At 48.4% G+C, this 25,011-nt stretch overlaps 1 protein-coding gene across 2 annotated transcripts in view; it reads left to right on the forward strand.

The window, feature by feature from the left end:
* Positions 1–586: 586 nt before the first annotated feature.
* The window catches only part of SLC12A8 (solute carrier family 12 member 8), a 44,011-nt gene continuing 19,586 nt past the window's right edge, over positions 587–25,011 (forward strand). The window contains exons 1-6 of one of the 2 annotated variants that reach the window (XM_072342045.1): positions 587–699; positions 2,291–2,485; positions 2,976–3,122; positions 5,557–5,748; positions 7,733–7,964; positions 21,951–22,064. In XM_072342045.1, the coding sequence (XP_072198146.1) occupies positions 2,363–2,485; positions 2,976–3,122; positions 5,557–5,748; positions 7,733–7,964; positions 21,951–22,064 (808 nt within the window). In that variant the 5' untranslated portion in view covers positions 587–699; positions 2,291–2,362. Of the gene's footprint in view, positions 700–1,037; positions 1,153–2,290; positions 2,486–2,975; positions 3,123–5,556; positions 5,749–7,732; positions 7,965–21,950; positions 22,065–25,011 lie in introns of those variants that run through there. The other variant, XM_072342046.1, reaches the window with a different exon arrangement.

Consider the following 25,011-nt stretch of genomic DNA (forward strand, 5'->3'; position numbering starts at 1 on the left):
GGTGAATTAACAGCCAGAAGTGCTGGAGGTATTTCAAGGTAACGGTGATGACGGAGCGAGGTGCAGGAACAACGCAGAGGGCGCCCTTGGCAGCAGGAGGAGACCTGAATTTTGTTCCATTTCCTTTGCCAGTTCCCAAAAGCTTCTTTGCTACAAAGCTGTCTTAATTATAGATCTAAGAAAGTTGTGGTTCCAAAAGAAGGAAGCCCGGCAGCTTCCATGCTAGGAAGGGCAGCAGGGTGCAACTGCCAGCATTTCCCAGCCCCGTGGAGCTAAATGCATATCCTATCCCTTCTTGCTGAATGACCGGTGTACTGCCACGCACAGCGGGCTCTAGTTTACTAGGAGCTGCTGCTCTGGTGTTCGGGTTATCCCTCTACACTCGTGCTTCTTTAATGAAAACAAACAGCTTTGCACATGACAGCGATGCACGCATAACCTCTATGCAGGGTTACGCGGCAGCTGCGAGCAATGGAAGCGGGAGGCGGCCGCTCCCGTGCGGAACTGAAGCGCCATTGCCCCGTCATGCCTGCCGTCCCTCCGGCACCTCCGCACGGACGTCCTGCCTTCCTGAGCCGACTCCAGAGGTAAAGGAGGGCGGGCGGAAGGTGTGCCCGGCACACGTGGCGGCATCCTGGGCCATCCCCCCCCCCCGCCCCGTCGGGAGGAGGCGGTGCTGGGGACGGCTGCGGGCGGCAGGTGAGCGGTGGGACCGGGGGGAGGTAGGGGGGAGAAGGTGGGAGGTACTGGGACTGTGCTACTGAAGGGGATGGGGAGGAGGGAAAAGAAAGTGAAATAAACGGCAATGGGTGGGGGGAGGGAAGAAAGAAAGTAAAATAAACAAAAAGACAAAAATGGGGGAAAAGGAAGCAAAAATAGAGGTAAAAATGAGGGAAAAGGAGGCAAATGAGAGGTAGAGAAAGGGTGGGAAGAAAACAACGTAACAACGAAGAAGAAGAAGGCAGGGAGGGAGGGAAAATAAAAGAAGGAAATAGGAAAAGGAAGCTGCAGCAGGGAGATGGAGGGGGGCTACTGCCCCGGCAGTGCCGAGCAATCGATCCCACCGTGTGTGGGGTGCTGCAGTGCAGGGCCCTGCGGGTGTCCCAGCGCCGTGTGTGGGGCTGGGCTCACACGGTGTTTATGGCTGTTGGGGTAAGTGAATAACAGGTGAACAGCCTTGAGCAGGTTGGGAGCCCCCATGTGCAGCAGTGCTGCTGTCTTATTTCCTTTACATCCCCGACTCACTCATGGCCTCGCAGTCAGGTGGGTTTTGTTTTTCATGGGCTGCTTCAGTGGCTCTATGAGCTAAATGGATGCATCCATCCAGGTGCATAAGTAGTAATAGAAGAGGGGGTGGTGTTAGGAGAACACTGCCTGCATATGGGTTTGGAGTTTTCTAACTCTGAGAGAAAAGGAAGGAAGCCCTCCTCTGTGTGGCTGTAGGTATCTGGGAGGGCAGTGGTTCCTACTGGGTCAGCTCCAGGAATGAAACCCCCCATAGAAGTGCTTGTGCCAGCTTTTCCCTGCTGGTTGGGTCATGGAATCATTAAGGTTGGAAATGACCTCTAAGATCACCTCTAGAGCAACCATCAACCCATGCCCACTGACCACGTCCCTCAGTGCCACATCTCCATGGTTCTTGGACATTAATAGGGACAGTGACTCCACTGCCTCCCTGGGCAGCTCTGCCACTGCTGTTCCATTCTTTCTGAGAAGAAATAGTTCCCAATATGCAACTTGAACCCCCCCATGGTTCAACTTAAGCCTGTTTTCTCTTGTCTTGTGGCTTTTACCAGGCCAACTCCCACCTCACCACAACCTTTCTTTACCATCCTTGCACTGCACTGGAAGAGAGGGGGGTAGCAGGGCAGAGAGTGTAGAGGCAGGGCTCTAGTCTGCAAAACGGTGCAGCAGAGGGGAAGGTGATAAGTGCTGTGCAACTGTTAGTGGTGCTGGGAAGTGCTCTGTATGTCTCATGTCATAACAGCACAGAAGAATGGAATAGAATGAGCAGGCGCCAGATTTAAAGCCAAGTGAAAGGAAATCCTTCTCCCAGACAGCACATAAGGAAGCTGTGAAGCTAGTGCTGCAGGATGCTGGGGTTGCCAGGAGCAGGAAAGGACTGAGCAAGGCCCACCAAGAGCTGTTAAGTGTTAGAGTTGAGAGAGTATTGTGGTGGTGTTGTGCTCTGTGGTTCAGCATTGGCCATCGGCTCTGGCTGGTTAACAGCCTCACACTTCTGCAGGCTGAGAAACAGCAGCAGTGCCTTCTGTCGGTCCTCCTTCCACAGGAATTGCGCTAAGACCATGAACCTACAGCGGGGGATCGGGAGCTGCAGGAGCTTGGCAGAGGAGAAGAGCTGATGTGCTGGGCTCAGATCCACCATCTGCAGGGCAGAGGCAGTGTAAAGGGCACGATGAACATCACGCATGGTGCCAGAGGCGAGGGCCACGTGCAGGAGCTGTTCCACGAGGAGGCCCAGCAGGTATGTGGGAGCCAGCTCTCCTTGCAGCCCAGCTGCACATCCCCTGAGGTTTCAGCTGTTGGCTTCAGCAGCTCTGAAATTTGCAGGTGTCCTTTATCTCCTCTAGAAACTCAGCGTTCTCATCACTAATCTACTGGCTTTGTGTGATGACAGAGCTATTTGAACCTATCCTTCCAGCCCCAGCCTATCCAACCGGGTTTGTCTTCTACTCCAAGAGATGCTGCAGCGAGCCTGGTCTTCTTAATGGGGACCTCAAACCTCTTCCACTTCCCATGCCATGGGTTAGTTGCCACCTACTAGATCAGATTGCCCAAAGCCCCATCCAACCTGGCCTTCCAAAACACAGCAGTTCCTAAGTTGGAGCTAAGTCACATCTTGGCATTCATTGGTGGCAAGCCGTGTGGCTGTAATGGTCATTGACCTTCACACCACTTCTGCAGCCTGCCTGAAGAGCATAAGAGGTGAATCTGAAGGCTTTGCTTTCCTCCAGGGATCCCAAACGCAGAGCAGGCCCTGGTGGAAGATCCAGCTGTTTGTATGGGAGCCGGTGCTTTTTGGGACGTGGGATGGCGTCTTCACCTCCTGCATGATCAACATCTTTGGAGTGGTTCTTTTCCTGAGGACGGGATGGCTTGTGGTGAGTGAGGGCTGATTCGGTTGAACGTGGGAATGGGAATAGATCATTGTGTCCTCACCTCTCCACTCCATCAGAACCTGAAGTGTTCTCGGTTTTGCAGTGCTTGTAGCTTTGCAGAGCTACAGAATCAGGTGTATCCCTATGGCAGCTGAGATGCAGTGGGGCTGTTCCCTCATTGACAGCAGGGTGCAGACCCCAGCCCTGCATTCCACTGATCCCTGGTGGGTCAGTGCATGGGTGCTGTGCCTCTATCAGCTGAAACACAGCTCGTGCTTTCTGGTGGGAACTGCAGGCTGAAGAAGCCAGGATGATTCTCTTAGCTCCGCTTTTCTTGCTCTGATTTCCTCCATTTCTCCTCTGACAGCGAATTACTGCTGGAACGAGCGCAAATAAAAATAAAGTAAGTAAATAAAAAGTGGAACAGCTGGAAGACAGCATGAAAAGGGAAGGGAGGAGAAGTCAGGGCTGGCAGAGCACACGTGGCAGGGGACGCACATACGTGGATCTGTTTGCCATCAGGCTTTTGCTGTGAGCTTCCACGGCTGGGGTTGGTAACGCCTGCAGTTGCAGGGGACCTCAGTCTTCCATGCGTGTTCAGTAACTGCTGCGCTGCCCACTTACACTCCATCCTTCCAGCGTGCATGCATAAATAATCAGGGCTTTTGCCTCCCCGTTCTGCCTTCCTCCCCCTGGTGATCTGTAGGAAGGAGTTAGCTCTCTCCTGGCCCTGATGTTAAACCTTTATTCTGCCTAAAGCCCCGTGTTGCCCATTAACCAGCTGCTGCGCTTGCCCAGTGCCTCCTCCAGGATCTGGAGTAGCCCAAGGCCATGTGTATGTTTGCTTGTCTGTGCTTTTCTTTTTCTTTTTTTTTCCTTTTTAACTGAAGCGTGTCGTATTTATTAACCCTCCTAACCTCCGGGTAAGCTATGGAGGAAAAGGAACAATTGTCCTTTTAAAGGAGTGTTGAGTTGTACTGGGCTGTGGGGCTGACCCCGCCAGCAGCTGCATTTGTGACAGATCTTGGCTCTGTTCCTTACTGACCAGATAAAGCCCTGTCAACGGCCGCGGGATGCTGAACCAAAATAGGATTTAATGATGATAGTAACATCCTGGATATGTTTCTGTTGTTTGCAAAAAGCAGGAAAAAAAGAGAGAAAAAAAAATAGAGATCTGGGATTTCAACCAGCCCCAAGGATGAGAAGCAGTGATGGTAATAAACAAACCCGTATCAAGGCTAACATGACCTCAGAAACTACCGGAGTGGGAGGAGAGGGAGCAAGGCTAGAGAGGAGCAATGGGACAGGGCCTGAAATAGGAGCTGAGGCAGAGAAAGGGAGGCCAGATGTGAACCGGGCACTGGGAGAGGCTCCTGATGATGCAGTTGGGCTGGCTGTGTGCTGCACTAAGTGATTTGTCAGCAGAGGGAAGGTGGGCTGGAGCACAGAGCAAAACTTTTGGAAAACAAATTACAGCCATGAGAGGGAGGTTTGGAAGGTCCTGAGTGCAGAAGGGGTGCTTGAATTTGCATGGAGGAACAAAGTGCCTTCTCCTTGGCTCTGTGGAGGGCATGCTTTCACTGCACGTAGGAAATGCAGCCTCAAATGGAGTGCCCCAAGCAGCATACCCCACTCTGCATGCAGGCTTTGCTGCTCACCCTACACCTCTGGCTGCAGCTTCTCCTCCCTGGTGCTTCCTCTGCCCGGAGTAGGAAGGAAGTTTTTATCAGCAGGGCGAAATCCTGCGTGCAAAATACGTGTGAGGAAATCGAGTGTGAGAGCCACCTGCTACTTTGCATACATCAGGCAGATAAAGCGGTGGCCTATGAGCGCATTATTTATCTTCCAGGCAGTGTTTCCCTGGAGGTTTTGTTCTTTGTTATCGTTTGAGAGGCTCAGAGCTTTGAAAGGTAAACGTTGTGATGAATTAAAACTCCGGCGTGATGCTCCTAATAAATCAGGTGTCACTGATCCCAAACGTTCGGTTTTGAAGCTGCTTTTTGTTCTGAAGGGGTTCTGTTTGGTTGGTTTTTGGTTAATGCTTCATTTTCGAACATAATGAAACAGGGCAATGGCAGCAACCCCCTCCCCTCAGTCGTTGAGTCACTGTTTGACATCATCCTTTCTCAGCCAGAGGCCGGGAGCAATGATTCATGCAGGAGCCCAGTGGTGGAGCAGAGCCTTATCATGGAAGGGTCTGTCCAGCTGCAGGACGAGGCAGCTCTCCTTCAGAAGGGCATCAATAGGATCTGTGAATGTAGCAATCAGTTACATTAATGATATAATTGGGGTGCGTGTCGAGGTTTTGTTCTTCCTTTTCACCTGTAATGGCTCCATAGGCATTGATCACAAGTGACTAGAAGAGGCTGGGTCCTTTTTCCCTCTCAACCAATCTTTCTTGTGTGAGTCGGTTTTTGTTGTTGTTTTCTCATTGCAGGGAAACACTGGTGTTGTGATGGGCATGTTTCTGGTGTCCTTTGTGGTCCTGGTTGCTCTGGTGACGGTCCTATCTGGAATTGGGGTCTGTGAGAAGTGCAGCATTGGAAGTGGAGGCGTCTACTCCATGATCTCTACCGTCCTTGGAGGTCAAGTCGGGGGAACCATTGGGCTCCTTTATATTTTTGGCCAGGTAATTAGAAACGTGAAAAGAGAATTAAAAAGAAGAATTAGAAACGTATCAGTCTTTCTGAATGCATCCGTAAGAGCAGGGCAAATGGCAATGGTTAAAATGGCAGAGGAGCTGGGTTTTGTGCATAATGTCCCTTCTGTTCCCAAAGCAGCCTTGGTGCCAAGATATGCCTTGCCCTTAAGGGGACATAAATGCAACTGAAAGGCAGTGGCCAGGGTGACCACATAAAGCCAAGAGCCCTTTGGGCTGCTGTGTTGGCCTCGATGTGCTCACTGTGCCCTTGGGGATGTGGGGGTACATGTGAACTGGGCGAGCTGTGGCTGCTTCTCCAAATGGGGCCGAAGTGGAGCCGGTGTGTGATGGGAGCTGGGCAGAGGTAAGGGCACAGCTAAGAGAGGAGAGTCACAGCTTCTGTGTTTTCTGAATGGCTCTGAGGAGCTGTGGTGGTGGAGCACTGAAACACGTGTAGTAAACATATAGAGTGGAAAGTAATCTCTTAAATCTGTGGTAACTTAACCCCCTCCTGCTGTAAAGATGTTATGAACAGTCTGAAGTGTGGGGAGCGGGGAAGAATTTTTATTGAAGTTTGTTTTCAAATGACTGACTTGCAGCAATCTCTGAAAACCCTTAAAAAAAAAACACAAACCAACAAGAATCCCTTCTCCTTTCACTGCAGATTAAAAGCAAGCGTCCATAAAATACAAACTGAACGCAGTTATAAGCCAAGATATGGAAATGGGCCACACATGAGAATCCTTCCTGTAATATTTTCCACTCCTGCTCTCCGAGTGGACCCTGTCTGGGAAAGCAATCAGGTTGCAGCCTCTCCCAGGGGTCGTAAAACCTGGCCTCTGGCAGCCCCGTCTCGTAGCGAGGCATCCAGCGCACATGGGGGCTGCGGGGTGGGAATTGGCAGCTTGCAGAGAAATGCTTTGCGTGCTCCTGAAAGCTGATGTGTTTCCCTTCTCTTTGGCTGCGCTCAGCGGACTTTTTCTGCCTTTTACTGCACCAGCTGTGAGCTGCATCTCTGCTGCAAGAGATTTCAAGATAGGTGGTTCAAGCCCCAAGAAAGAACCCCTTATTGCAGGGCCACTGGGGGTGGTGGCTTGTTACCATGCAAGGTGGAGTGGGGACTTTTCAGGCACCCGATTGCTGGAGATGTCATGTGTTATTGAAGGGAAGGCTTCAAGGATGTCTGAGGTGTTGAAGCTCTTCCCTGCTCTGCTTCTTTCTGAGTGTCCTCCTAATAACTCATAGTGGTGCTGATGTGCAGCTGCGTACCCTGGCTTGCTTTGCCAGGTATGCTGTGTGCTAAAAGGGAGCATTGCAGAAATACCTGTTCTGGAAACCTCTGGAACTGGGATTGCTGCCCCACAGGGTGAGATCTGAGGGCTGAACCTGCAGCTGTTTTCCTGCCCTTTGGATGTCCCATCCTATGGACTGCTGGCCACCCAGGAAGAGTAAGGGAAATAAACAGCTCTCCCGAATGCTTGGGGAGCACGAGCTGCACAACATGCACTCCTCAAATGTGCAGGCTCCCTTCCAGGAACGAGACAGGGAGCCGGTGAAGCATCAGGCTTTACATCCAAGCTAAATACAGAGTTAAAAGTAAACCCTAGGAAGCAGGGAGGGGGAGAAGCATGTGGCTGCTCTTCAGGCAGGTGTTTGACTAGGAGCCTTTTTGTTCAGAGGAGCTAAAAAGGTTGACTCATCCTCTTCTTCCTTGGGTGAGCCAGAGTGGTTTCTCTTGGAATGTTAATTGGGGGTAGATTTTAAAGCCAGTGGAAAGCTGCTGGTTGCTACTGAGTTTACCCAGGCAGTACCCTTACCCGCACTGCCTTGACTGTGTCCTCTGTTGTGGCAGTAAGGTTCAGTGCCCATGGGCCGGAGTCACCTTAAACACTGCAGCGTGGCAACAAATCTCAGGCTGAGCCCTGCTGCAGGCACTGCACCCACGGGATGCTCACAGACCTCTGTCCTTCAGTGTGTTGCAGGTGCCATGTACATCACAGGCTTTGCAGAGTCCATTGCGGGTGTACTGAGCCTCAGCAACATCTGGGCAGTGCGGGGCATTTCCCTGGCGGTGCTGCTGGGGCTGCTTGGGATCAACCTGGCAGGGGTGAAGTGGATCATCCGCCTCCAGCTCCTGCTGCTCTTCCTGCTGGCTGTCTCAACGCTGGACTTTGTCATCGGGTCCTTTTCACACCTTGATGCAGGTAAAGCTGATGGTCCTGAGCATTGGGGAAACAGGCATTGGTTCTTTTGGGGTCTTCTGCGTAGGCATCTTTGTGATGGTACACATCTAGGCAGAGGTAGAGCTCAGGGCTATCAAACGTGGTTCCTCTTAGGATCAGGGCCTCTTAGAGCAAATTGGGCAGGGCTGTTACAACTTTGTATAGAGGAGATTTTTCCTCTGGAGGCCTGGGGCATCCTTTAAGCCCTGGTAGTGTGTTGTGCAGCCAACGGTAGCTCTGGGCTTCCCAGCTAAGGAAGCACAGCTGTACGGAGAAGGGAGTTGCTGGGGTTTCAAAGAGTATCTTCTATTGCCTTTCCCCAGCCTGATAGCAGCCTGCTATGAGGCAGCATGAGGCGGGCAGCTGGGCATGGGCAAGGCAGAGGGATGGGGTTCCCTGAGCCCACTTCCCCTCTCTGTCATCCCTAGAGGTGCAGGGTGGGAGCCCACCGCAGGCTATGAGGAGCTCGCGAGCACTGCAGCCAGCCCTGCAGCAGTCACTAAGTGTAATTGGCTGAGTAAACAGAAGGTGTCACCTTTTTCTTGAGTTCCACTGCGTCCAAAAGCACCTTAAGGGGGGAAAGTTCAAGAAACCTGCTAAAGCAGCTCATGGAAAGGCAGCTGCGTTTCGTATTCAGCATGTGTTCAGTGTGGAATACTTGGCATGTCTTGTAGGGAACGCAGCTAGCCTGCTCCAAGCAGCTGCTGTGCATGGAAGTCCTTTTCTAAAGGAAACCATGAGGGTTTGCATTCCCTTTGTGCTCAGAGGTGACCTTCGTATAGGTCCAGAGACCTATAAGGAAAGAGAATTAGGGTTTTTTGTTAGTTTTTATGATGCTTTTTTTTTTTTTTTTTTTTTCTTTCCTATTTTTAAATCAGCTTCTGTTTGAGAGGACTGTCTGAGCTCAGGCTGGGTGCTGCATTTCCCCAGCAGGCCTCTGAGTGGTGCGTCAGCACCAACAGTGAGCTTGGCCTCTGTGGGCTTGGGTCTCTGCTGTGCACCATAAGCAGGATGCCTTCCCACCCGTGCTGGGAGGGGTGTGAGCAGGTCAGAGAAGATGCTGAGGATCAGTGCTGCCACCAAACATCGTCTGCTTGGGTTTAAGTAACCTCCATGAGTGTGTCTGTCCATCCCAAAGGCCTGGCATCTGAGCCCATGTGTGGTTACGCTGGGTGGGGGCCCCTCACTCGTCCCCCCCTGTTCCTCAACCTCACACCCAGGCGTGCACAACATGGGATGTGGGCCAAGCTCTCACTCCCTTCCTGTGGTTAGCCTTTATTTTTAGTTGTAGGACAGGCCCTATTTAGACAAAAGGGGTTCTCAGCAGGACTTCCCGCTGCTTTCTCCTTTCCCTCACCGTGGCTTGTCCTGCTGTGGGGAGCACTCGGGGCAGTGGTCCCTTCCTTCTCCAGATGTGGCTGTCCCTGCAGAGGCTGCAGGGTTTGGCCTTGGAGTGGAGCCAGGACTCCCGAGAGGCATTGCATGGAGGAGAAGCTGTAAAGAGCCAGGGCAGGAAAAGCGAGTGTTTGTATGTTTAGGTGCATGAGGAAATGAACAGGCAAACAAAAAGAAAGGTGAGAATTGCTGTCACTCAGAAGCAGACTTGCCTTACCCAGGCACCATCAGACTGCAGCATCCCTCCTCCTTACCCCCAAACACTGGCATGGTTCCACGACCCAGAGCCTCCTCTGGAGGCCATGGAATACTAAACTTCCCCATTGGACCCAGCCAGTGCTTCCCCAGTGATGGGCCCTGGCTCCAGGTCACTGTGAGGGACAGGTGGTAAGGAGGGGTGTAGGTGGTAAGGAGCGGGACTCCTGTGCTATCTTTCTGCTGGGCTCTGAGCCACCCCAAGCTCAATGATCACCTCCAGAAACGGACACCCCCATGTTGCCCCTTCTCTGTCTCCTCATGGCTTTCTCTTCTTGCCAAACCTAATGCAGGTTAATCGAGAGCAGACAGATGGGACCTTGTGTCAGCTATGCTGCCGAATAACGTGTTGCAGGCAGAACAGCAGTGCTGGGGTTTCTTGTCTTGCATCAGTTCTGTAGGTCTGTGCTTCAAAACCAGTCTGCATTGCTTGGGAGTGGCGGGGGGGGGGGGGGAGCAGTGAACATAAAAGAGAGGATGCTGTCTGTCCGCAACCAACTCCTCAGAACATCGTGTGAAGCTTTTTGGCCTCTTCACGTACTGAACATTAGAGTCATGGAAAAAGAAGATAAGGCTGCTGTTAGTGCCCACACTTTTATTTTCCTAGCATATCTCTGCTAATTTTTGTGTAGGGTGACTCCCAAATACTCCCTTCAATTAGGCGCCTGCTTTCCTGTTTTGGCAGTTGCTCACAGGTACCCAGCTACAGCCCAGAGCCTCTGTGCAAGCAAATGGGGAGGGGTGGGGTTATTTGTGGGGAGATCTGGTGTTAATTGGGTTGTGCTTTGTATTGGTGGTGAGATGAAAGGACTCGCAGTACAGCAAAAAAAATGCCCCCAAAAGCAGCCTCTGTAATGTACTTAGAAGAGGGAAAGCATTAAAAATAAGGATTCCGTTGGCAGCCTGTTAGATAATGGGAGGGTGGGGGTCTGGCTGAGTGAGCAAGGCCTGAGGATTGCTTGGGCTGGGGCTTCCTCCTGCAGCTTGTCTCTCCTTTTGGAGCCCAGGCAGTACCTCACCATGCTGGGGGTTGCTGCGAGGCTTTGGAGCCCCCTGAGGCCCTGAGCATAACCCCTGCTTGCATCTAACCCCCTGCAGCCCCTGGATGTGCTGCTGGTTGGGATCATTCTCCACACAAACCACATCCTTTGTGTCAACTGCTTCTGCTGTAGCTTTCTGACGGTATTCTCACAGAGATCAGAAAAGCCTTTATCCTAATTTCTTCCTCTGAGGATGAACCTTGTGAAGGATTTTTCCTCCTTGGGTGTCCTGTGGCTGTGTGGGAGAGCTGATGCTCTTCCCCCCCTGCCATGGGAGGGAACGTTTGCATGGGGCTGCTCTAGCAGAAAGGGAACCTGCAGCTGTTAGCATGATGTGTTTGTAAACATGCCGGTGCTGTAAAGATCCCTAAAGCAGTGCTTTGGTGACTTTGATGGATTGAATCAATTAAATGCATTCACATATATTTAACATGGGAACGATCAAAGCTTCCTCATCAGAGGCTTTTGCTTGGCCTGGGCTATTCTCTATTGTATTTTTGGGCACAAGGGGTGTGCCCCAGTTTTCTAAGAGAGGGTGCAGGAAGGATGTGTGTGTCAGAAGATGATCTGCAGCTAATCCCAGAGGCTTTATCCAGGCTGATTGCTGACTTCCTGGCTTGAAACACATCTGGAAACTGGCATCATATTCCAAGTAGGAATCACGGAGTGAGTGGCAGCAGTAAATCCCGCTTTGCTACTGAACGAGGTAGAGCTGGTGGTGAATAAAAGGCAGGAGGCCGCTAATGCGAACTTTATTTATTAAAAAACACGCGATTGCTTTCCCCAGGTTTTTCCAATTATAGCACATTGAATCGGAGTGACATCACCTTTGAGTGGGGGCCAGCCTATTCAACAGTCTGGCGAAGAAATTTATTAACTGGTTACCTGCCAATTGTCTGGGCTAAGAGCTGTGGCACAGATGTGTTTTGAAAAGTGATAACATTGTCAGGGGGGCTTGTTTAGGTACGGGCAGGAAAGCTGCATCAGTCTCTCTGAAGTAGGTATTTAAGGCAATTCGGTTAAAAAAAAAAGAGAATAAGAGAAATATGCAGCTTGACCTGTCAGTTTTCTGCATGGTGTTTCCACTGCGTCCCCAGCAGCATCTCCCGCAGTGGTGATGAGGAGGGGATGAGAGCTCAGGATCCCTAAAGGATGCCACTTTTTCCTTTCTTATGGCTTTTCTTCAGAATCTGTGGCCATCTGGATTGCTGTTCTCTTGCCCTGTCCCTGCTGGCTGGACCTCAAGAATCCTGGCTGAAAAGCAGGTCACAAGGTGATTCAGTGCTCCAGTTGCAGCTATCCCAGCCTGTCCCCTGATTCCTGCTGCCGAAGCTTTGGGTCTCCCAGGGACTTGAGAACCTGCTGATATCCTTCTTAATGTATTGAACCTCGCTGAACAGCTGTGGTAACCCCCTTGAGTTTCGTCCACACAGGAGCAAATGTCATCCTTAGAGTGTGTAGTGTAGGGGACTGTCCTAATGTTGGTTGATAACCCTAAAGCATGCCATTGCCCTCATGGGCAGGCTGGGCGACAGGGCTGGCTCTGGTCCATGCCTGGAGCAGCTGATGGTTTACTTTTATCTCGTAGATGTTAGTTTGTAACTCATTTAGTAGCAGCAGCAGTAGGAATTAGGCTATTGGTTCAGCCTGTCATAGTACTGGTGTGATAAACACTGCTGCTGTAGCCTCCTGCTGCAGGATGGGTGATAACCCTCATGATTTATCAAGGGGATTTTCTACATGGTTCGTTTAACCTTTACTTCCTTCGCTGTTTCCCTGTGAGGCACTGCTAAGCTCATCTTGCAGCTAAACCCTAAAACACCTCAGTGGCTTCGTTGGTGGATCCCCAAACTGGGCAGGGAGCCGGCTTGGCTGCAGCATGGTGCCCTGGGATTTGTCCATTATTAGACATTGCCTTCCCATGGGCTTTCTCCGATAAAGCCTCTGGGTTCTCTGTTTTAGCAGCAGCTTGTTTAATGCTAGGGACCTCACAAGACGGTCTGGATGTGTAACATCCCATAATCCCTCCATCTCTCCATGCCACTGTGTTTAAACTAGACAGCTTTATTTAATTGCATTGATTTTTGTGTGTGTCTGTGCCACTATGTGGTTCTTTTCAAATGATGGAGATTTTGTGCCTCCTTGTATTCCATCCCTGCAGTGTTTAATTCCTGACACAGTTCAGCTGTGCCCTGAATCAGCTTTCCTTATTAAGGGCTTTAACTTAAAGAGATGATTTCTGGATATTGGATTCTTTCTGCAGCCACTTTGCTTTTAATTTGCATTCCTGTCCTGGGCTGCAGAGGAAACTTTGTGCAGGATATGGGTTCTTATCTACTGCTCATCGTCTTCCCTGCTGGCTTCTGCTAACAGTTTGTGGCCTTTTTTGGCTGTAGGTGAGAGATTTCAGCCTAGTTGTATGTGCAAGGACCTGCTGGTTCTCCTTGGTTTTCTTTTCTATCAAAGAAAAAAAACTGTGCTCATTGAAAAATAGGGGTTTAATAGGGAAAATGTCTCCTCCCATTTAAACTGAATCCAGTACATGGTTACAAACGACAGCAAAAAAATCCTTTAAGGTGACAATGTCTTACTCAGCCTCTCCAAAATCAAACGCTGTTTGATTCACGGTTCTGAAGCTAAACTTTGAGCTGGAGCTGTGTGAATTCTATCAAGGATAATGGAAACCTCCCCAGAATAAAATAAGAAAAAAAAAAAAAATCCAACTATCAGTTTGGGTACAGAATAATAATAATAATGATACAAAATCAACAAATGGAATAGTTCTCTTTTAAATGCCATTGTCATCTAGATAATATATCTGTAACTTGGGAGCATGGGGTGTTCTAGTCATGACCATAGCACAAGAGTGTGCAGATCATGACAGGATCTGGTTGGTTTTATTCCACTGTGGCCAACTACTGACTCTGGGAAGGTGGGGATTCATAGAATCATAGAATAGCTTGGGTTGGAAAGGACCTCAAACACCATCTGATTCCAACCCCTCTGCCATGGGCAGGGCTGCCAACCATTAAATCAGGCACTGGATTCAATTGACGTGGGTTGGGCTTTGTCCCTGGCAGCAGCCAGCGCAGCTCAGAGCTAGGAATAGGGTCAGTCCTGCTAGCCCAGAGGATGTGTGTCATCACCTCTGCAGCTCCGGTGCCATTCGTTTTCCTCCAATTGTGCCTTGGCTCAGCCCAAATTCTGGTTTCTTAAAGCTGGGATTTTTCATCTGAGAGGTTCTGCAGAGCCACCCACCACAGGGACTCTGGGCATGGCTTCCAAGAAGTACCACACAAAATCAAGTATCCCACTTATGCAAAATATTTTCCTAGAAAAAAGGTGAAGCAAGAGGGATGTTTTACTTCTTGTACTCCTTGTAATGAGCAAAACCATTTCCTCTGGCAGGTCTGAATACTGCTGAACAAGCCAGGTAGCGGATACCACATCAAGACATAAAATAGTCATGGAAGTATTTTATATATTATAGCAAGACTGATTTAGCATGAAGTAATATAAAACTTAAGATGCCAGATGACTGAACCAGCTCCTCTCACAGGCTTACATTGTTAGTTTTCCATGTCTCTGTGCCCCAGGAGCCAGTTGGGGATGAAGTAGGTGGGTGCTGGTCTCTGGGGCACTGCAGCAGGAGTGGGGCAGGAACAAGTGTTCACTCCACAGGGCTCCTTCCTGGCTGCAAGAGGGGATGGCGTCCCAGGGATGAACATTGCTCCATCAGGGAGTGATTTAAATGGCTCCCTTTGTTTATTATGGCTTCTGTGCTATCTTTTGCTGCTGCTGGTACCTAATGTTGCAGACCTATTGAACTCTGTGGGAGGAAGATGCCTGTGACCTGATAGCTCTTGTGGCCAGGATGTCCCAAGGTCCCTGTGGCATGAGGAGATGAGAGGTAGCACCCGTGGGGTGCATTTATTGCAGGTCACTCATCCTTGGACCCTTTTGGGGCCACTGGGCAGAAAAAAAGGATGTAAATCCTGTGAGGGTGGTGAGACATTGGAATAGGTTGCCCAGTGTGGTTGTGGATGCTGCATCTCTGGAAGCATTCAAGGCCAGGCTGGACAGGGCTGTGAGGAACTTGATCTAGAGGGAGGTATTGCTGCCGATAGCAAGGGGTTGGAACTGGTTGATCTCAAAGGTGCCTTCCAACCCCAACCATCTGTGATTCTATGAAATACTTGGATTTGCCATGCATACATGGAACCGAATGTCCCCTTGTGTGTTTTTGGCTTGTTTGCTTATATTGTGGGTTTTTTTTGTGTGTGTGTGTTTTACCAAGTTGCCCCACTGCACTTCTTTGCTCTGGTGTGAGTTCCCAGTGCCCTGATCTGTGCTCCTCCATGCCTGTCACAACACACCGGTGTAGTGCAGCATCCAGCAGTCAGCTTTTTTCAGGGCACCCCAGACAAGGCAGCAGGATGCTCTGCTGGAATCCCCACGCTTCCCTTTGCAAATGCTGTCATGCTGCATGCTCATTTGCCTGCTCGACACAGAAATATTTCTGCTGATATATTGCAAAAGATGTAATAATAATATTTGGGCTGATGGATTGCTCTGCAGCAGCATTGTTGGCAACCACGCTGCAAATGCCTGTCCCTATGCTGGGGCAGAACCCAAACACCCCCTGATCTTCCCCAGCAGGTGCAGCTGAGGGTGGCTTTTGGGAGAGGGTTAAGGCTGGGATTGCTTGGGGCTGCCGCTGCAGGAAGCTGCATTGTGTGCTGGCTTTAAACAGGAGGTTTGGGAGATCAGCGCTGGATCAGAAAACAGGGACTTGGGAGGAACAAACACTCGCTGCTTCAGAAGGGCGGTGATTTCCTTTTGGGTAAACACGTCATTAATCTAAGGGAGCACATTCTTTTCCATCAAAAGATAAGGGATTCGGGTTGCATTTCTCAGGGCTTGGTCTTTTTAGATTGTTTTAACTGTGGCTTTCACTCCTTCAATTATGGACTTTATATAATCTCTCATTTTGGGTTTGCCGCGCTTATTATGGGTGCAGAGAAGGTCTCAGACAAGGGAACTCCTTTCCTTCTTCCTTTAAAGATGCTCTGATCCTTTTCCCCTCTACGTTTTGCCAAGTTCTTGGCTTTTTCTTTATATAAAGTATTTCTACTTCTTGTTCCTCATAACAGTGATGCATTTAAATGCACTTCTGCAGCTTGTCCTGACTTACAAAGGTGGCTTTCCAGGAAACCAGGGCTGGGGACAGCAGAGAGGAGCTCTGCTCTGTTCTTGTGCTCTTGCTCTGGCTGGGAAGATGCCAGTTGTGGCACCCAGCTCTGTTTTTGGGACCTGGCTTTTTTCTTCTTTTACTGAGGCTGTGTGATCACTTCAACCCAGGGGTTTTGTTCTGTGCTTTCTGGCAATGAACCCATTAAAACAACAGCAGCGGGGTGAAGGAAACTCATCTGGTGACAGATGTGTCAAGCTGGAATTTAGAGATGGAATTACGGTGTTGAGTCCACAATAGCTGAGTTTTTATCACTATAATCATTGATGTGCACGCATCCAAGAACTGCTTACTCAGATCCCCCAGGTTTGGGGTGCTGGGGCTGAGATGGTGCTCTGGGACAGAGGGATGTGACCATCATTGAACCAGCAGGTCAGGCAGGAGCTGAGGGGTTGACAAAGAAAAGGGCAACTGAAATGTGATGCATTTAATTCCATGGGTACATCAGTGCCCAGGTACCAGTAAGGCCACCCATCTCTTCTCAACCCACCCATGCAGCTCTTCCTCTTTATTTCAGTTCCTTCCCAGCCTTCCAGCTGAAGTATGCACAACCGACAATGAAGCAGAAGATGTCCTGAAAAAACGTGAAAGCATTTTTGTATCTGTACGAGTTCAGCAAAGGTTATGTTTGTTCTCAGAACCTGCCAGCGCAGCTCTGCCTCTGTCAGAGCTTTGCATTCCTGGCTCTCCAGACCCCCATCTCCTCAAGGGATGGGGCTGTGCTGGTTGAAATCTGCTCCTGCACTGCACAGCCTTGAGTTCCAGTGCACAATGAGTTGGAATTCCCTTGGTGTGGGAAGCTGCTGTTCTTGTGATTGGTAGTGGGTTTGGGTGAGTTTGGTGGCCACCAGACCATCTAAGGACAAATTTGTTCCAGGGATGGGGGGAGGGTTTGCAAGGGTTTCAGGAGAGAATTTCAGTCCTCTACTCTAGAGCACTTGGGTGTACAGACCTGTATAGAAATCAGTTTGGTTTAGGCCACCCAACCTGACTGGCCACAACTTCTGAGAGTTACCAGAAAGTGACATGGCTTGTCCCCAACCCATAAAATCCTGCTCTTGTACCTTGTCCTTGGATATGAGTTTGGAGGGAGAATATGCAACTGTGACAAGACAGAGTGAAGCTTTATCTATGGGACTGGGCTGTAGGAACTGTGTCTGCTTCTTCCACGCTGATGTCCCCAGGTACCTCCAGTGCCCGCGCTGGGACTCTGCACTGGGAGGGATTGTGGTGGTGGCCAGTGGGAATGGCTGGATCTTGGGGCTTGTTCCAGAAGAGGGAAAGTAAGAGAGAGAAGATAATGATGCCAAGGCTCTGTAATTATGTTTTGGCTCTCCACGTGGCACATCACACAGGATCTTGGAAATGCTGGGGTCAGAGCTGGGCAGCGTGCTGCAAGACAAACGCTTCCAGCTGTTCCTCTGCAAGCACATCTCAGTAAGTGCCTCTCTGCGGCTTTTCAGGCAGGAATGTGTGGACCTACTTATTTAGGAAAAGAAAGCACTTCAAGCCTTCAGTATCCACCTTCATAATTAAAGTCTCTAATCACAAGCAGAGCACAGTACGTGACAGCCTTCGGGGAGCTGTTTCTTAAGGTAGTTTTCCATTTTGCATTATTTCGCTCTGTGCTCAGGCCTGCCTCCAGGCCAGGGTTTACTTAACCTTAAGCTTGTGAACAGGCTTATTGAATTTGGCCAGGACTTGACTAATCTGTAATGAGCTCCAGGTTGTCTGTGTGCATTTGTGTAACGAGCTGACCCCGCACTGCCACCACCACATCCCACTCCTCTGGCCTCTTGAGTTGTGCCCTGAGCAAGGGAAGCCTGCTCAGACACTTCCATCCTCGTTGCTGGGGAGGGAAAAGGCAGCAAGAAGAGCCCAAAGCAAGCAGGGATGGAGAGAGGAGGCTACTGCTTCTGCCTGGGGTCTCCATGGGAATCCTCAATTGGCTTTTTAGTGCTTGGGAGTGAGGAGTGAGGAGGAGTGGGAGTGAGGAGGATGCCTCTTCCATCTAGTTTGTTGTAGGTATTGTTTCATTGTTTGCTACCTCGTTTTAATAAGAGCAGTTGGAAGGACATTAGGTGAGGTCTTTATAACAAGCAAAGCATGCCAGAAATGGATAACTTAGTGAATATCCTCTTTCAGATTCAAAGTATGCGCTTAGATTCGAGTCGAGGAGTTATCTATGAAGATTTTTGTCCAAACACACAAGAAAAAAGATCAAAAAAACGCTGAAACATTTCAGAGACATTGCAATGAAGCATTGCACCCTGGAAATATTAAAATGTTTCATCTAGATTCAAAATCTGACTTGTTTTTCCCTGCAGTGACGTTTTTCATTTGAAATAGACTCGAAATCTTCTTTAAAAAAAAAAATAAGAAGAAGAAAAAAAAAGAAAGGAAGGAAAAATAAATGCAAAATTAGAATCCCAAAATGAGAATAAATCTTTTGAGGTTGAGTGAAGTAGTTTGCCTTGAACCCAAAGCTTTTTGCTGTTTTAATTTGTCAAACATCACTGAAATAATTCAGATGTTGGATTAAGTCAATTTCTTTCTCTTTTCTTTTGTACTTCAGCTCAGCCACTTGAGAAATCCATTATCTGCCTTCTTCTTATTGAGTATCTAATGATGTAAATAAATTGTTACTGCTTTTGATTGTTCTTTTCCCATAAGACTGACACAGCAGTGGGGAGGAATCGGCTTCTTTGCCTTCTAGCATGACGCAGGGAAGATGTTTTATCGTCCTTCAGCTCCAACCCTCTGCAGACCAGCAGGGATCAGGCTCATTAAGGGCATGATTTAGAGGCTGCGGGGTCACATAAATTAACAGAGAGCAAAATTTGTCAGACACAAATTTTGTCGTGAGTGATGCAGGAGGAGGGAGGAGGATGGTTTGGATCTCAAGTGCCCAGCAGTTAGCGAAAGGGAAGAGATCTCCTTGCAAAAATTAAAAACCAATTATGCCTTGTTGGAAGATCAGAGAGACAAATATAGACCCTATCGCATTTCCTTCCCTCCTCCTTCCGAAGCGCGGCCTTTTTAAGTGCACTTTAAATGGGATGTGGATAATTGACTCCATGAACACCCGCGTGAGTGCTCTGTTGGTTTAACCAATTGGTCTCAGTTGCTGATTCCTGTTTTGTTTTGGATGGTTTTCAGCCCAATTGCCCCATCAGCTACAATTAGGACAGTTGATACGACTGACGAAGGGTGGCCAATGGCTTGCCGCAGTCGTGGGCATGGTGACAGCTGGGAGATGTTCACAGCATGGTGAGCTCAGCACTGAGGTTGTGTGACAGGACTTGACTTAAATTGATGGTCATTGCCCAGCGTGGTGTAAAACTGATCAAAAGGGACTTGGGTTCTGTTTTACAGGAGGGTGATTGACTGAGAAATGAGGCTGGCATAAGAAGTAACATTTGGATGAACTTTTCTTTAATAGAGATAGAATGCTCCTGATCCTGTATAAAGGGGAAATTTTGAATTGCTGGGCTTCCTCTGTCCCACCAAAGCTGCGAGAAAAGGAAATAGAAGTGGGACAGAGCAGTTTGTGTATCCTGTGACTTTTTCAACACATCTTTTGCTGTCATGTTCAAGTAACATTTGCCATTGTTTCGGGATGCGTGTGTATATACAGACAGTCTCTGCCATCCAAGATCTACAGTTAGACGAATGAAATGGGAAGGGGAACAGCAGGTAAATGGAAGGAGTGTGGGAAATCATTTGTCTCCTTAAGATTGGCAGAGGTTGGTTGTACCAAGGCTGTCTAATCACTGTGCTGATTGCAATTGCTAAGGTATTTGGTCATGCATGTCTCCTTAAGTTTAAGATATCTGCTTGTGTTTGCATGTTCTGGTTGTCTCAGAGGATGATAGCTAATAATACAGGGAGTTACTGACCATATCCCACCTAATTGTGTAAGCTGGACCTGAGTACAGGTCGTCTTTTTTCATCTCTCAGAAAGCTTAAAATTAAGAGCTGTGTTGAAACCAGTGGGCGGGGGTTGCAGTTCAGATGTTTCCTGCTTCCTTTCTTCCTCTGCAGGTCTGACAGGGGACTGAAGGGTCTCAGAGTCTCCCTCTGGCCATGGTATGGCCAATGTGGTATTACATGAAACATAGTCTGGTTATGTACTTGGCCTTTTGGTATGAAAAAGGAGACAAAAAGGTTGTACCTGGTGATCTCTCAAGTCCCTTCCAGCCTGGGCTGTTCTGTGATTTGATGAATCAACCTGCATCAGCTCATCATTTAGTAACATAGACTCCAAATCCATCTGGAATACCCCAGTCAGACACATTCTACTCACAGAGGAGGAGGTTGTGTCTGGTGAGGTTCTACAAGGTTTTTGTTTGTGTTCACTGGTGTTTTCCTTAAGCGCTTGGATGATGGAAAAGAGAACATGCAGGTTAAGTGTGCTGCTTGGATTGGTTGGTAGGATCTGGCTTCCAGGTGACCAGGCACACACTTGGGGCAGTGGCATCAATCAAGACAAAGTCCTACAGCCTGTCAGAAACAGTCGGCTGTGCCAGTGCAGGATTGGGACTGTTCCAAATGGGTGAAAGGATGTGATAAAAGAAACAAGGCAGATAACATAGAGGCTGGGCAAGTGCTTCAAACAGGGTGATGTTGGTTGGGCAGGAGGGAAAACCTGAGACAGGAAAATATGAGACTAAACCATTCAGAGAGCTTAGAGTCCGTGGGAGATTTTCCACATTGGTTGGGCAAACTTTTATCAAGAGTGGCATTGTTCTAGTTGATGCTACTATGAAGCATAAGTTGGAGAAGGTCTATCTGTATGCATGAGTCCTCTGGATGAGTTGAATACTTCCCCATGCCTTTTGTTTTAATAGCAAAACGTTTCTATGAGGAGCAGATGAAGAATTGTTTGACTGCAGACTGAAATTTTCCTTAAGGAGTTTGGTGGGAGTTCTGCAGCCAGAATGTGTGCTATGGGCACAAACTCCAGTTAGAATTGTAGGGGCTTTGTCTGAAAAAAGGGTTGGGGCCTAGTACAACGTACACAAATTCCCCCTTTATTTGTACAGAAGCTGCAGTTTATGCAGACTTCTGTGAGGCCCAGAGGTCAGGGTGCTGCACTGAGTATATTCCATTTAAGCCTCATCTGCAGCTTGTTCCTTGTGAAGAAAACTACAACTTCTAAAAGCCTGGCAGCAGGAGATCCATCCATGTTTGGGCAACACAATGAATGCAGATGTAGTAGGAAACTTTTGATTATCTATAGGATTTTTTTTCTGTGGCAACTTCAAAGCTCTGTGGTTAGTTATATTCTGACACTTCAAATGAATATGTCTTGTGTTCAGAACTCTTGATTAATTTTCCGGTTGAATCTATTGTCCAAACATCACTAATGCTGCCTTTGAGGCATGGGACAGCTTTGATGGAGTCGTTTAAATTTGTGGCTGTCACCCTACGCAGCCATGAACAACATCCTGCCTGCTAATGAAAAAAACTCAAGTGATTGCAGTCACATGTCTTGTGGAAATAAATTGTAGTGGCTGGAAGAAGAAAGAAACCAGTTTTGCTCACCTCCCCCTGCAGCAATCACAAGCATTTGGGGTGCTAACAGGGAGGAGATGTTTCTACAACGGAAGGTACCCTGTTAAAAAGCAGCATTGCCTGCTGAAAATGAAATTACTCATTTTGTAGATGTATCTTTAATTCCTTCACCCTCTTTCTAAGTTATCTTTACTACCCATGGGTTGTGATGGTCCTCGGTGGGCAGGTTTCATGGGAAGGTGCTTGGTGGCAGAACTCACTATGGGGCAGCACAGCTGAGATGTGCTAGCCGTGCCAGTCACTGCCGCCCATTGCTTTCCTGGCATCGGCACCCATTTAACCACACTTGCCTCTTCCCCCACCAAAATAGTTGGCATTCACCATTTCATACTTCCACTGGAAACAGCCACTGATGTCACATGTGTTTGGTGGGGGGTGAGTTAGGCCATTGGTTCTCCCACCATCCGTGCAGTGTCTGAGATATTCCTTTTGCCCTCCCTGTGTTTGCAGAGCATGGCTTCGTTGGCTACTCAGAAGAGCTTTTGTTTAACAACACGCTGCCAGACTACAGCCAGGGGGAGTCCTTCTTCACTGTTTTTGGAGTGTTCTTCCCAGCTGCCACAGGTATGGTGAGTTTTATCCTCCCCTTCACAGGCACATCTCCTGTGGAGATTCTCCAGGCTGCTCGTCAAGCCTATGGGTTGATGTGATGGCATTTTTTCCTCCCCTCTAAGGATTAGGCACAGATCTTGGCCAATGCTTTGGGGCCACAGGGTTCCAAGCTTTTTTAATATTGATGGTCCATGATTCATGTTGCTAGATAAGGCTTGTGATATGATCGTTCTGGATGGGAAGAAAGGGGGTGGAGGACTCTCAGAGGCTGAGCTGGGCTGACTCCAGCACCCAGGATGCTGACCTATCGCTCTCTGCACTGCCCACACAGCAGGACTCAGGTTCATTAAGTGTAATTGGATGCTTTCATGTCATTCCTTCCCTTAAATTAAGAGGAAGATCGATGTCCCCTCTCCACAGCTGGTACTCTCCAGAGGGAATGGAATAGCTATCAGTTGGAGTTAAAATACCTTTTGTTGATGCTGTTTTTTAAGCAATAAAAAGTACCGACCATGAGCAGTTTCCATAGCAATGAATCCTTGGATTATAGGATGAATTTGTAGAGGATTAGCTCTAAGCAACTAGCTGAAAGTTGTTAGTGGAATTGTTGCGGTACAAGGAGAGAAACTGAAAGGTTTTGTGAAGCAGATGAGCTGGAGCAATGATCTAGCAGAATCTCTTTGTCAGGTATACCTAGAGCAGGATCCCAAATGTTCCTGTGAAATCCTCTCTCCCAGCTTACCAGGTTGGCTGTTGCCTCCAGGTCGGCTTCCTCATGGGAAAATGGCCTGCCCAAACTGCTGGCACCATGGAGCGGTTGGCTGCTGCCCTCTTCCTTATTGCTTTGGTCTCACCCACCAAGTTCCTCAGCCACCAAGTAGCCCTTCTGCAGAGCCTGGCTTCTGATGCAGGAAAGCAGGAGGAGAAGAAGGAACAGTTATAACAGTGCTGTGCAGAAAATTGCCATATTATAACCATTAACCATATTAAATGGTTCTTCATCACTGCTAATACGTGGCTGCGAGGACGAAGGCCAAAACTAATAGATATAATTTATGGCAGCGTGTTGCATTATTAGTTAGCAGTTGTAACACCAGTAGTAATGTTAAATATTCTCTGCAAACACGGTTTGGGCTGACGTATAACTACTTTGGTTACTGCAGAGCTTTTTCATGTGTTCTTTTTAATTGCTTGGTTATTTACAGGATTTAAATTGTTGCTTTGGAGCAGCGGTGCCAGTGGTACCATATAACACCACCATTGTTCCTGTTATTGCTGTTTATAGCACTGCAGTGCTTAGGAGCCTCGTGAAAGAAAACATAATGCTACATGGGAGAACTTGTGATCTGATTAAAAAAGATTAAGAAGGCAAGAGATGGGAGTCAAGACTTTTCTGTTCCAAATCACAGCTGAGAGCCCCGTGCAACTTCAGAGCTCCCATCTCCAAGGGCTGGTGCAATGTTTTAGCCTGAATCCTCACCCACGATGGATGCTCAGTACTGCAGAGGGGATGCCAGCTTTCCTGGTGCCCCACATCCTGCAGAAAGCATCTGCCCACTGCATTGCAGGCAGGAGGACGGGAGGGTGCTCCTCCCTGCCTGGCAGCAGGCCCGGCAGCACGGGCGGTCTGCGGGCTTCCAGGTGACATTGCAGGGATAGTTTTGGCAGCAGCATTAATAGCAGGCTGGAGAGATGCCACACAATTGCTAGGCCTCTTCTGCAGGGCAGAAAGGAAAGGAGTGGCAAGGATGCATGAACATCATCCGCAGCTGCACCTCTGCTTTGTCCTCCTGAACCATTCCCTGCGCTGTTCTTGCTTCTGCTGGGACCCCCTTGGTGATGTGGACAAAGCATTGGCAAGTGCAATCCCTTGCATTAAGCTTTTCAATTCAGGTTTGGTTTCAGCCAAACAATTTGCTGTTCAGTGTGGGGGGCTGCTCTGAGTTGCTTTGAAAGACTAATTTGACCCAAAATGGTATTTGGTTTAGCTTTTATTATTGAATGTTTTGTTTACTCTTTTTAATTTTTAGCATATGTTGATTTGCAATCTGAGATGCTGTTCTAATAACAAAAGGTTTTTTTTCTTTAAAAAAAAAGTGTTTAGGAAATTGTGAAACAAGATGTTTGGTCCCTTCTGAGATGAAGTGTTTCTTTTTGAAGTGGAACTATTTTGATATTCTCCAGATAAACTCTTTATTATCCCTTTGCAATTGTTATCTGAATTCAACTGGTTTAAGTCTGGTCCCTAGGACATGGTGAGAAGTGCTTTATAGTTGTCTGTTTCCATCAGAAATAGCTCTGGAAGCTGTTGAAGAAGACAACTCAGGTGTTCTGTTTTAAGTCAGAGGCAACCACACTTAGAATCATAGAATTGTGAACACTGGAAAGGCCTCTAAGATCATTCAGTCCAACCATCATACCATGCCTGTGACCTCTCTAGGCCATGATCCTGTGTCACATCCACACTGTTCTTGAACACCTCCAGGGATGGTGACTCCACCACCTCCCTGGGCAGCTGTGCCATTGCATCACCGCTCTTTCTGAGAAGAAATATCTCCTAATATCCAACCTGAACCTCCCCTGGCACAACTTGAAGCCTTCACCTCAGCTTCTTGTTTAAGCAGGGATGTGCTTGAGGAAGGAGGCTCAGGAGCTGCCTGCTCGCACCAACGCATTCAGTTCTTCAGCAGCCACACAACTGCCAGCGCAGCTTCAAGATGAAGTTAAGCATCTGTGTTGTGCAGAGAATGGTTTTCTTTTCTACCAGATTCCAAAGGTTTTCTGCTTAATGAAAGAAGTGTGTTATCGTGTGATACGAGAAAGTAAGATGATGTTTGAGCGGCATTACTGGAAAATGTCATTGTGCTGACACCAGTTCTGAAATAAACCATATTTGGCACTTGCAAAATGACAGCAAATAGATTGAGAAGTTTTGGGCTAAGTTATCAGATGATGTAAA

The sequence above is a fragment of the Excalfactoria chinensis genome, chromosome 7, assembly GCF_039878825.1.
Source record: "Excalfactoria chinensis isolate bCotChi1 chromosome 7, bCotChi1.hap2, whole genome shotgun sequence".
NCBI lineage: Eukaryota > Metazoa > Chordata > Aves > Galliformes > Phasianidae > Excalfactoria > Excalfactoria chinensis.